The following is a 13,581-nucleotide window of genomic DNA, read 5'->3' on the forward strand; positions in this document are numbered from 1 at the left end:
TTTTGCAGTGGTATCCCCCAGGCCACGGTACCTTCAGTGCTGCTGTCCATCATAGGCTGCTGCCAAAAGAGTTTGATTTTATGTTCCATTTGTTTCGAGTTGACATGTCCATGTCTGGGTTCAAGCCATGTCTCTGATGATAGAGGACTACATTGATCATGGGCCCCCATAATCAATGTATCCTCTTCCTGGGAGCATCGCCCAATGTCCAGGCTTGTGCCCAGATGACCACTAAAGGGCGTAAGATGCTGCTTAGAAAGATGAAGTGACTGTTCATTGGAGAAAACCGACACATCAGCATCAGAGGCATCTGAATCGAAGAGCTTTGGAACCGCACCAGTGGACACCGAGCCATCGACATTGGTAGGACTATTGCTTCCATTGGTGTTGGTGGCTGTTAGAGACGCCGGAGACATGTCATCATCTGCCTCTCCCAGTTGAAGACATGGGGTTCGTCTTCAGGAAAGGCACCAGGGAAGGACTGATCCAAGCATCAAGGAAAGCCAAGGAAGCATTGGTGTCAATCCTGTTAATGCATGGCCTGGGCATGGGATGCACCAGCAAGAGATGATGCTCAGGGCCATGTACCTGTCAAGAACAGAGAATGTGATAATGGAGAGGCTGAGTTCCTTTCAACACCATGAATGGTCTCTGGACTAAGGGGTAGCAAATTGGATCATCTGCCCGTGGGGATACCCTTGGAACAGAAAGTTTCTTAGTTCTGTTCCCTGTACAAGTCACACAACAGGCCATTGGGTGAAGGGCCTCCTGTACACTTAGCCTCCAATTCCACTGCTGATGAAGACTTTGCTGAAGCTTTGTGAGGGCAAGAGGATTATAATCCTCATAGCCCCTCATTGGCCAAGACAGGTCTGATTTCCTCTCCTTAGGGAGATGTCCATCAGGAAACTGATTAGGCTGGGGACTTCCCCAGATCTCATCACCCAGGATCGAGGCAGATTGCTACATTCCAACCTCCAGGCCCTGTCACTCACAGCCTGGATGTTGAGAGGTTGATCCTACAACTGCTCGACCTCTTGAAAGGTGTATCTTGGGTCCTGGAACTTCAAGAAAGCCTTCTACTAGAACAGGGATGGTGAACTCCAGACTTCAAATGCCACAAACAGGCCAGGTTTTCAGGATAGCTGCAATGAATATGCATGAGAAAGATTTGCATGCACTGTCTCCAGTGATCTGGGACCTCAGTGTGGTTTTAGTTCAGCTGATGAAAGCTCCCTTTAAACCTCTGTGCTCTTGTGACCTGACGTACTTGACCTGGGATGTCATTTTTTTGGTGGCGATTACTTCAGTTCACAAGGTCAGTGAGCTCCAGGCTTTAGTGACTTACCCACCTTGTACTAAGTTTTTTCCATGATAGGGTGGTCTTGTGCACACACTCTTAAGTTTCTGCCCAAGATGCTGTTGGACTTCCATCTTAACGAGTTCATTGACCTGGCAACATTTGTTCCTAGGCCTTATTTGCACCAAGGCGAACGAGCCCTGCAGAGTTTGGACTGCAAAACAGCCAAAGCCTTCTGTCTGGAGCAGTCAGAAGCCCATAGATAATCAACCCAATTTTTTGTTTCTTTTGATCAGAACAATTGGGGATCGCCATTGCCAAGCAGACACTTTCCAACTGGCTAGCAAACTGCATCTCCTTCTGTTATACCCAGGTGGGATTGCATCTTGGGGGCCATGTCAAAGCTCAGTTTGAGCCATGGCAGTGTCAGTAGCCACTTGTGAGCAATCCCCATGGAGGAGATCTGCAGAGCCTCAACATGGAGCTCCATCCACTCATTCACAGCACATTACTGTTTGGATAGGAGTGGCTGACGCAACAGTAGGTTTGGCCAATCTGTCCGTTGGAACTTGTTTGAGGTTTAGAACCCAACTCTGTCCCCGCCTCTGGCCCATTCTTTCTGTTCAGTCTGCCCCCACCTTGTTACCAACAAAACTTGCTGTTGTCCTGTTGGCACTTATTTTATTGGTCCCCTTTTTTTGTTTGTGGGAGGCAGCCTGTAGCTAGGGATTCACCCATGTGTGAAGACTGCCATCCTGCTTGTCTTCAGAAAAAGCAAAATTGCTTATTTGCAACAGATGTTCTCTGAGGACAACATGATGTCAGTTCTCACAAAACCCGCCCGCCACACCATGAAGTTGTTTCCACTTTATTCTTATTTTAATTTTTCATTCCTCAATTCTATGTTATAAGACTGAGGAGACTCCTCATGAATACATGGCATAATGCATGCTGAGCATGCTCAGAGAGGCTCAGTGAAAGTACTAGAAACTTTGACATAAGTTTTCCATGCCAGGCTCCATCCGATGTTGTCACCCATGTGTGAGGTTTGACATCCTCCTGTCCTCAGAGAACACCTGTTACAGGTAAGCAACTCTGCTTTATCTAATGGTCTCATCTGCCTCCATTTTTCCACTACTTTAAATGAAAATTTAGCCCCCTTATACCTCCAGTCATATCCCTAAATTACCTTCTTATGTTCCCTATTTTGACTGTATACTATGTACTATTATAATAGGAATTTAACTTTTAATTCTTATTGTAATATTCCTTGAGATTACATTGGAAAAGATGGAATGTCAGATGTTTACAAATAAATAAATACAATCCTGATTCAACAGGGGCTGACCCATTTATTTTATTAGTAATATTATAGATGGTGGCAGATAAAGCCCAGTTGGCCATCCTGTCTGCACATTTCTGCAAGTCCACCCTGTTAAGGATATATAGGGACTTTTATTTTTAATTTTTATTTATATTTCCTTGGAATTTTATTTATAACAAGAAAAAATTCAGTAGAAAAATGACTTTGTTATAACGAACAGGAGAAAAATCAGTGGAAATGTATTTTTCCTCGGATTTGTTTTTTTATTATAACATTGAAATTCCCAGGAAAAATAACATAAAAACTGAAACTGAAGGTCCCTAAGGATATATATATCACAGCTGCCTGCTGTAGAAGATTCAGCACTTAAAATATTGCCCCTTATCCAAATCAGTTCTTTGTTGTCTTCCTTTGTAAACTATGTAATAATATTATTTAACAAACTTAGTACTGATTGTTTCCTTCTCTTCCTATTGCAAAACAGTTTCAACAAGGAGGATTTTAACCACCGTCATTTGACCCATGGTAGATGACACTATCTCCATGCAGAGATCTGTTTGCATCATCAACTCCATCCCTCCTGCTAGCATATTAGCAAGTATGGATAATCAGATGCGTTATATTTTTATTTAGTTAAGCCCAAATCAGATATGGCAGGGGTGGCTACCTCTGGTCCTGTTTGTGGGATTTGTTTGCAATCTGCATAATGGAACTAACATTGGAACAAAGTCACCTCTGTGACGATTTATAATTGCCTATGTTCCATGCATTAACTCTAGCCAGCTTGAGTTCCCCAGAGAAAGCATGAGTTGGCTAGAGGGCCAGTGAATATAGATTCTGGCATACTATTTCCCGCCTCTCAACTTAATTCAGCATAGCAGAGCAGCTTTGTAATTTGTTTTTCTATAGATCTGGTCATATTTTCTGCCTCCTAGGTGCATGTTACACGCTGGAGAGAAGTAGAGATTTGTTCAGTTCATTTTTCCAAAAGAAATTTTACATTTTGAAATTTGGAGGGGCGTACTTTTCTAGATTTTTTGGGTTAATACTTGTTTATTACAACATTTATTTTTTTGTGCAGCCAGCAGCTCTGGTTGCACATCTAACAGGCTTTTGTTGTCATAAGAACATAAGATATATCATACTTTCATGACCCCCAAATAGGCTGTGACTTTCTCTCATTTGGAAATGCTCCCTCCCCTAGCAGTTTAAATGGCTTTGTTTCTTTATATTTTATCTATCAAATGGAAAGATTATTAGAATGATGGGTCCTTATTAAGAATAGAGGATCTTATGCTCTGAAGTACAGAGTAACGATATGGATGGAAATAATTTAATTGTTGTCCTAATTTTGTAATTTGATAATGATGTAATTCAGTGTTCTATGTCAAGAGTATTTTCTTGGCATGTAAATTTATAAAATTTCAATAAAGAATAAATTAAAAAAAAAAAAAAAGATATGCCGTACTGGGTCAAGCCAAGGGTCCATCAAGCCCTGTATCCTGTTTTCAACAGTGGTGAATCCAAGTCGCAAGTACCTGGCAAGTACCTAAACATTAGATAAATCATTAGCTACTATTGCTTATTAATTACCATAATAGCTGTTTATGGATTTTTGCTCTAGGAACTTTTCCAAACCTTTTTTTAAACCCAGTTATACTAACTGCTGTAACCATATCCTCTGGCAATGAATTCCAGAGCTTAACTATGTGCTGAGTGAAAAAGAATTTTCTTCGATTTGTTTTAAATGAGCTACTTGCTAACTTGATGGAGTGCCCCCTGGTCCTTCTGTTATCTGAGAGTGTAAATAAACGATTTACATTAACTTGTTCAAGTCCTTTCGTGATTTTGTAGACTTCTGTCATATCCCCCCTTAGTCGTCTCTTCTCCAAACTGAACAGCCCTAACTTCTTTAGCTTTTCCTCATAGGGCAGCTGTTCCATTCCCCTTATCATTTTGGTCACCCTTCTCTGCACTTTCTCCAGTGCAGCTATAACCTTTTTGAGATGCAGTGACCAGAATTACACACAGTATTCAAGGTGAGGTCTCATCATGGAGCGATACAGAGGCATTATGACATACTCCGTTTTATTTGCCATTCCCTTCCTAATAATTCCTAACATTGTTTGCTTTTTTGATCGCCACAGCACACTGAGCCGACATTTTCAATGTATTATCCACTTTGATGCCTAGATCTCTTTCCCGGTTGGTAACTCCTAAGATAGACCCTAACACTGTGAAACTACAGCAAAGGTTATTTTTCCCTATATGCATAACTTTGCACTTGTCCACATTAAATATCATCTGCCATTTGGAAGCCCAGTCTTCCAGTCTTGCAAGGTCCTCCTGCAATTCATTATAGTGTGCTTGAGATTTAACTACTCTGCATAATTTCGTGTCATCCGCAAATTTAATCACTTCACTTGTCATACCCCTTTCCAGATCATTTATAAATATATTAAAAAGCTCCAGTCCAAGTACCTATCCCTGAGGCACTCCACTGTTTACCTTTTTCCAGTATGAAACCTGACCATTTAATCCTACTCTCTATTTCCTATCTTTTAACCAATTTGCAATCCACAAAAGGACATTGCCTCCTATCCTATGACTTTTTAGTTTTCTTAGCAGCCTCTCATGCGGGACTTTGTCTAATGCCTTCTGAAAATCCAAATATACCACATCTACTGGTTCACCTTTGTCCATATGTTTATTCATCCCTTCAAAAAAATGTAGGAGATTTGTGAGGCAAGACTTTCCTTGGGTAAATCTGTGTTGGCTGTGTCCCATCAAACCATGTCTATCTAAATCAGTGGTTCTCAACCCTGTCCTGGGGACCCCCCCAGCCAGTCGGGTTTTCAGGATATCCACAATGAATATGCATGAGAGAAAATTTGCATACACTGCCTCCATAACATGCAAATTTTCTCTCATGCATATTCATTGTGGATATCCTGAAAACCCGACTGGCTGGGGGGGCCCCAGGACAGGGTTGAGAACCACTGATCTAAATGTTTGTGATTTTATTCTTTATAATGGTTTCCATGATTTTTCCTGGCACTAAAATCAGGCTCACTGGTCTATAGTTTCCCGGATCACTCCTGGATCCATTTTTAAATATAGGGGTTACATTGGCCATCTTCCAATTTTCAGGTACATCAGATGATTTTAATGATAGATTACAAATTAATTGAAATAGGTCTGATATTACATTTTTTAGTTCTTTCAGAACTCTGGGATGTATACCGTCTGGTTCAGGTGATTTACTACTCTTCAGTTTGTCAATTAAGCGTATCATATCTTCCAGGTTCACCGTGATTTGGTTCAGTTGATCTGAATCATTTCCCATTTAAACCTTCTCCGGAATGGGTAACTCTCCAACATCCTCTTCAGTAAACACCGAAGCAAAGAAATTGTTTAATCTTTACACGATGGTCTTATCTTCTCTAAGTGCCCCTTTAACCCTTTGATCATCCAGCGGTCCAACTGACTCCCTCGCAGGGTTTCTGCTTTGGATATATTTTTAAAAGTTTTTACTGTGAGTTTTTGCCTCTATGGCCAACTTCTTTTCAAATTCTCTCTTAACCTATCTTATCAATGTCTTACATTTAACTTGCCAACGCTTATGCTTTATCTTATTTTCTTCTGATGGATCCTTCTTCCAGTTTTGAATGAAGATCTTTTGGCTAAAATAGTCTTTTTAACCTCACCTTTTAACCATGCCGGTAATCGTTTTGCTTTCCTTCCACCTTTCTTAATGCATGCAATACATCTGGTCTGTGCTTCTAGGATGGTATTTTTTGTGTCCACGCCTGTTGCACATTTTTTACCTTTGTAGCTGCACCTTTCAGGTTTTTTCTATTTTTCTTATTTTATCTCCCTTTTGAAAGTTTACAGCTAGAGCCGTCTATTTACTTACTGTCCCCTTCCAGTCATTAATTCAAATTTGATCATATTATGATCATTATTGCCAAGTGGCCCCACCACCGTTAACTCTCTCACACAATCCTGCATTCCACTAAGAATTAGATTTAAAATTGCTCCATCTCGTTGGTTCCTGTACCAGTTGTTCCATAAAACTGTCTTTTATTCCATCCAGGAACTTTATTTCTCTAGCATGCCCTGATGATTCACTTACCCTGATGATTCACTTACCCATTTGATATTGGGGAATTGAAATCTCCCATTATTACTGTACTACCAGTTTGGTTAGCTTCCCTAATTTCTCTTAGCATTTCACTGTCTGTCTCACCATTTTGGCCACGTGGACTTGTAGTATACTATCACTATTCTCTTCCCCAACACATAAGAGGTTTCTACCCATAAAGATTCGATTGTGCATTTAATCTCATGCAGAATCTTTATCCTGTGGGACTCTATGCCATCCCGGACATAAAGCACCACCCTGCCACCAAGATGCTCCTCTCTGTCATTGTGATATAATTTGTACCCTGGTGTAGCACTATCACATTGGTTATCTTCTTTTCACCATCACTCTGAGAATGACAATTAAGTCTGTCATCATTCACTGCTATACACTCTAATTCTCTCTTCTTACTTCTTAGACTTCTGACATTAGCATACAAATATTTCAAAGTGTGTGTTTTGTTTATATTTACATTCTGCTTTTCAGTTGACAGGGATAAATTGGAATCTGTTAGCTCAGGTGAGTTTTTAATTATAGGCACGTGGACTGCTTTTCTTATTATTGGAACCTCTCTGTTGGGATGCCCTAACTCCAATGCTTCATTAGTATCCTTTGAAAATACCTCCCTCTGAACCATGCGCTGCTGAGCGACTGTCATCTTTCCCCTTTGTTCTAGTTTAAAAGCTGCTCTACCTCCTTTTTAAAGGTTAGCGCCAGCAGCCTCATTCCACCCTGGTTAAGGTGGAGTCCATCCCTTTGGAAAAGACTCCTCCTTCCCCAGGAGGTTCCCCAGTTCCTTACAAAACTGAATCCCTCTTCATTGCACCATTATCTCATCCACACATTGAGACTGCAGAGCTCTGCCTGCCTCTGGGGACCTGCGCATGGAACAGGGAACATTTTAGAGAATGCTACTCTGGAGTTTCTGGATTTTAGTTTTCTACCTAAGAGCCTAAATTTGGCTTTCAGAACCTCCATCCCACATTTTCCTATGTTGTTGTTTCCCACATGTACCATGACAACCGGCTCCTCCCTAGCACTGTCTAAAATCCTATGTAGGTGACGCATTAGGTCTGCCATTTTCGTACAAGGTAGGCATGTTACCAGGTGATCCTCACGTCCACCAGCCACCCAGGTGTCTACATTCCTAATAATCGAATCACCAACTATGATGGCCAACCTAACCCTTACCTCCTTGGCAGTAGCCCTGGGATATACATCCTCAGTGCAAGAGGACAGTGCAACACCTGGTCCTTGCTACGGGATCATTTCCTGCTACACCAGGTTGATGCTCTCCGATCATGGGACCTTCCTCCTCCAAGGCAGCACTAGGGATGCCAGAGTGGAGTTGGGACTTGGCTACTATGTCCCTGAAGGTCTCATCTATATACCTCTCTGTCTGCCACTCTAGCCTTCAGAGATCGGATTCATTCTCTGAGAGACAGGAGTTCTTTGCATTGGATGCACTTGTTCAATTTCTCACTGGCAGGTAAAAAGTCATACATGTTACTCTCGATGCAAAAGACTGGGAGGTCCCCCTTTTTCTGTTGGACTGCTGCCTTCATCTTAAATTTGTTCGTCTGGGTAAACAAATAAGCATGGGTGTAGCTTGCCTGTTACGGCGGTTATTACCCCGAATCAATTAAGCCTGATACTTCACTTGAAATATATATGCAGCGCAGTTCACTGCTTCAACGGCAGGGGGAATGAAGAAAAGTAGATTTATATTCAGACAACCAACAAGGACTGAATTGCACAGGCTGAGTAAACAAATAAGCGTGGGAGTAGCTTGCTTATTGCGGCGGCTACTACCCCTAACCAATTAAGCTAGATATTTCACTTAGATGCAGTTCCAACACTACTTTCTACATTAATGGCGGAGATGGAAGGGAAATAGAACCAAAAGCTTACTAAGGGCCAAGAGTAACAGATAAGTATGAGAAAAAAAACAAGTGCGAAAGCTTTCTGGGCAGACTGGATGGGCCGTTTGGTCTTCTTCTGTCGTCATTTCTATGTTTCTGTGTTCAGTTTCTAGTTAAGTTTTAGGTTGCTATGGATGTAGGATCACTTACAATTAGGGTCTTTAAATGTATTAATGTATTCACTATATATTTGATGGTGACCTACAAGGGAATGATCAACTCTTGATAAGGTGTGGGGAATTTCAGAGTTTTTAAAAATTATTTATTTATTTACTTTTTAAATTTATTTTAAGTGTGAAAGAAAAAGCTGCCTATTTATTTATTTACTTATTTACATCTTTTTTTTACTATACCAATGTTCAAGACGAAGATTCTTATCCCACCGGTTTACATCGAACAGAATCTTGGAAAAGTTACAAAATAACAAGTATCATCGAACATCTTAGAACCAAGTCTGGGAAAAAGTTACAAATGAAATTATAAATAACAAGAGTACGAATAAAATTATAAATAACATGAATATCAAATAAATAAATAAATCCAAAATAAGAAAGCATATAAATGACGTATAACGAGGGTTAATCAAGATAACTGCGTTAATCTCGAAGAAGATATAGATAACTTCGGGCTGGAACTAGTGGCTGGGAGGGGCTGTCAGGGGGAAGGAACTATGCGAGGAGGGAGAGATAATATTACTAAGGGTAGGGGGAGGGAAAAACATTAAGCGTTATTACATCAAGTTTAGAACGTACGTCAGGAGTCCGTAATTGTGTCGCAGAAGATTAAGGAAAGGCTTGTATGAATAACCAGGTCTTCAATTTCTTTCTGAAGGTAAGTGGGCATTGTTCCTGGCGTAATTCTGGGGGTAAAGCGTTCCACTGGGTAGGTCCGGCTGTAGAGAAGGCACGTTTCCTTATTTGAGGGGTGGAGCGTAGATTTAGTGGGGACAGTGTGGAGAGTCCCTTTGTAGGCAGTTCTGATTGGTCTCTTGGAAGAGTGAAGGTGGAGCGGTATTTTTAGCTGGAGTGAGGACTGATCGTGGATGGATTTGTATATGATAGTGAGGGACTTATAGATAATTCTGAAATTGATGGGAAGCCAATGTAGATTCTTGAGAATGGGTGTGATATGTTCTCTTCGGCTAGCGTTAGTTAGTATTCTTGCGGCCGGCATTTTGGAGCATCTGCAGAGGTTTCGTGGTGGTTGCTGGTAGGCCAAGGAGAAGAGAGTTACAGTAGTCAATTTTTGAGAATAGAGTGGCTTGAAGAACTGTGCGGAAATCATGAAAGTACAGGAGAGGTCTGAGCCTTTTTAGAATGTGAAGCTTATAGAAGCATTCTTTCGTTGTATTGCTGATAAATTTTTTAAAGTTCAGTTGGTTGTCCAGAATCGCTCCAAGATCTCTCATGTGTGTTGTAGTGGCTGTAGTGAGTTTGTTGACGGAGGGGTTAATGTCATTGTTAGAGATATAAATTAAAGGATGAGCTAGGGGTGGGTGGGAGTGGGGGAAATACAAACACCAAATTTCTGTTTGTTGCCTTCACAAACTTCTTTTGCTTGCCTGCCTTTCTGACTAATTATTTAAAACAAAACACACAAACATACTAAATAATATACCCAAATATTTTTCTTTTTCTCTGTTAAATTACTATCACCTCTTCACCGTTCCAAGTTGTATTACGTCCCTGTTTTATTGTAACTGCTACTTTTTCTTTTAGCACCTGTTAATGTTATTTATTTTTCCTTTTGGCACACCTTGTTATTTGTAAACCAGCATGATGCGATTCCATCGCGAATGCCGGTATAGAAAAAACTCAAACTCAAATAAATAGTTTGCTTCGCCCCAATACTTTTAAGTTTTAAAAATTTCTCGAAGCAGTACTTACTGATTCTTTCCAGCCACCAGCAAGGTGATCGTCTCCTCTCAGTGCTCCCTCTGTCATTTGTGGAGGAGGAGATTTAGGCAACAGAAAAGTACTTGGGGAAATTAAATCAATCACTCTATTCATCCAAAAGTACGATAACTATGTATAGGCCATATAAATTGATATCATACTTGGGGTGAAGGTCATGGATAGTTCAGCAGGTAACTCTTTTAAAGATTACTTGAATCTGGTAAGAGGGTGAGGTCATTTTCAAGAGGGTCATATTGAAAATCCATATAAATTAAGTCTTTTTCATTTGTTGCACCTTTTTTATGGATTCTATGCCAGATAATTTTAGAAAGGTCAATGATTATTAGCATTTTGAAAACTTTGTAAGATGTGGCTCTGTAACATAGCTTTCTCGGATATTCTACAAGATTTGTCTGTAAGGCAATCTGTTTATCCTGGTTAATGTAATCTTGATCTAATGAATTGGCTTTATTTGATTATAGTTTGTTTTTTAATAATTTGGAATGGATTTATTTTTAAGATGTTGATTTTATTCTGCTTATTATGTGTATTCTTTTGTATGTATGTTGCATGTGCAACCTGTTGTTGGATTATTTATGTATGTTTTTATATGGGTTTGTATTTACGAACATAAGAACATAAGAAATTGCCATGCTGGGCCAGACCAAGGGTCCATCAAGCCCAGCATCCTGTTTCCAACAGAGGCAAAACCAGGCCACAAGAACCTGGCAAGTACCCAAACACCAAGAAGGATCCAATGCTACTGATGCAATTAATAGCAGTGGCTATTTCCTAAGTAAATTTGATTAATAGCAGTTAATGGACTTCTCCTCCAAGAACTTATCCAAACCTTTTTTGAACCCAGCAATACTAACTGCACTAACCACATCCTCTGGCAACAAATTCCAGAGCTTAATTGTGCGCTGAGTGAAAAAGTCTTGAATGTGCTACTTGCTAACTTCATGGAATGCCCCCTAGTCCTTCTGATATCCAAAAGTGTAAATAACCGATTCATATCTACTCGTTCAAGAGCTCTCATGATCTTAAAGACCTCTATCATATCCCCCTCAGCTGTCTCTTCTCCAAGCTGAATAGCCCTAACCTCTTCAGCCTTTCCTCGTAGGGGAGCTGTTCTATCCCCTTTATTATTTTGGTTGCCCTTCTCTGTACCTTCTCCATCGCAACTATATCTTTTTTGAGATGCGGCGACCTGAATTGTACACAGTATTCAAGGTGCGGTCTCACCATGGAGCAGTACAGGGGCATTATGACATTTTCCGTTTTATTAACCATTCCCTTCCTAATAATTCCTAACATACTGTTTGCTTTTTTGACTGCTGCAGCACACTGAGCCGACGATTTTAAAGTATTATCCACTTTGATGCCTAGATCTCTTTCCTGGGTGGTAGCTCCTAATATGGAACCTAACATCATGTAACTACAGCAAGGGTTATTTTTCCCTATATGCAACACCTTGCACTTGTCCACATTAAATTTCATCTGCTATTTGGATGCCCAATCTTCCAGTCTTGCAAGGTCCTCTTGTAATGTATATCAATCCGCTTGTGATTTAACTACTCTGAATAATTTTGAATCATCTGAAAATTTGATAACCTCACTTGTAGTATTCCTTTCCAGATCATTTATATATTATATATATATACTGAAAAGCACCGGTCCAAGTACAGATCCCTGAGGCACTCCACTGTTTACCCTTTTCCACTGAGAAAATTGACCATTTAATCCTACTCTCTGTTTCCCCTTTTTTAACCAGTTTGTAATCTACGAAAGGACATCTTCTCCTATCCCATTACTTTTTAGTTTTCTTAGAAGCCTCTCATGAGGGACTTTGTCAAACACCTTCTGAAAATCCAAATACACTACATCTAAATGTTTTGTTTTTGTTTTTATCTAACCTGTAATTTTGTCACGTGTTCTGTACTTCGCTGTGAGTCCTGCTGGTTTGACAGTTAATAAATCTGATTAAATAAATTAATGCATGATGGTTCCCATTGTTGAAGTTTTACTTGGGCAGTTTTAGGTCAAATAAATAACATTGTTCATGGCTGGTTTTTGTTGGACTTTGATGGTAATTTTACATTATTAACTGTGGCTGCTTCCTCTCAGTGGTCTACAACAGGGGTAAACAACTTTGGTCCTGGATGTCACAAACTGGCCTGATTTTCAGGATATCCACAATTAATATGCATAAGGTATATTTGGACTGCTTTCACTGTATGCAAATTATATGTCATTCATATTTATTGTGAATGTCATGAAAACCAGAACTGTTTGTGGCACTCCAAGACCAGAGTTGCCTTCTACTAGCCTACAGCATTACAGTAAGCTTTGGAAACTCAAGTACAGAGTACAGAGTTAGCCGGTTAATTTAGCCAGCTAAGTCAAATCCTTCCAGTTATGCCCATGGAACGCCCTTAACTTACCCAGCTAAATTCTAGCTGCCTAACTTGTTAACTGGCTAGAATTTAGCTCGATAAGTGCCCAAATATTCATATAGCCAGCTAACTTCTGAGTTAGCTGAGTAAATGTTTTGAATATGGACCTCACAGTGAATACACATTTGATTTGATTATCATTTTCACATAGCTAATGTACAGTGATTGTTGTGTTAGTCCACTTGAATATACAGAAATAAATCAACAAACAAAGACATTTAAGGTAATACCTTTTTTAAACTGAACTAACTTAATATAATTCTTGACTAGTTTTCAGGATCTACCATCCCTTCCTCAGTGTTAACTCCTAAAAGCTAGTCAAAAATTGTATTGTTAGTCCAATAAAAAGATATTACCTATTTTTTTGTTTAACTTTTATTTCCTTGCTTTTCATTTGAAAAGTAACACTTCAAGACGATTGTCCAATGCTTTGTAATCAGGTGTAACTTATCCAGCACAGAATTTCACAACTGTACAGCACAAAACAGAAACATTTAAAATAATATCTTTGTATTATAGTTTCTCACAGAACAAGCAGGA

General features: G+C 39.8%; 1 protein-coding gene across 9 annotated transcripts in view; it reads left to right on the plus strand.

Annotated features, from left to right (window-relative positions):
• Positions 1-13,581, plus strand: part of CLOCK (clock circadian regulator) — a 430,837-nt gene that overhangs the window by 179,904 nt on the left and 237,352 nt on the right. Inside the window, exon 2 of one of the 9 annotated variants that reach the window (XM_029587491.1) lies at positions 3,109-3,222. The exons of the other annotated variants lie outside the window; for them this stretch is intronic. Within the exon in view, the coding sequence (XP_029443351.1) occupies positions 3,147-3,222 (76 nt within the window). The 5' untranslated portion in view covers positions 3,109-3,146. The remainder of the gene's footprint in view (positions 1-3,108; positions 3,223-13,581) is intronic. 9 annotated transcript variants of the gene reach the window in all.

This window comes from Rhinatrema bivittatum, chromosome 1 (assembly GCF_901001135.1).
Source record: "Rhinatrema bivittatum chromosome 1, aRhiBiv1.1, whole genome shotgun sequence".
Classification (NCBI taxonomy): Eukaryota; Metazoa; Chordata; class Amphibia; order Gymnophiona; family Rhinatrematidae; genus Rhinatrema; species Rhinatrema bivittatum.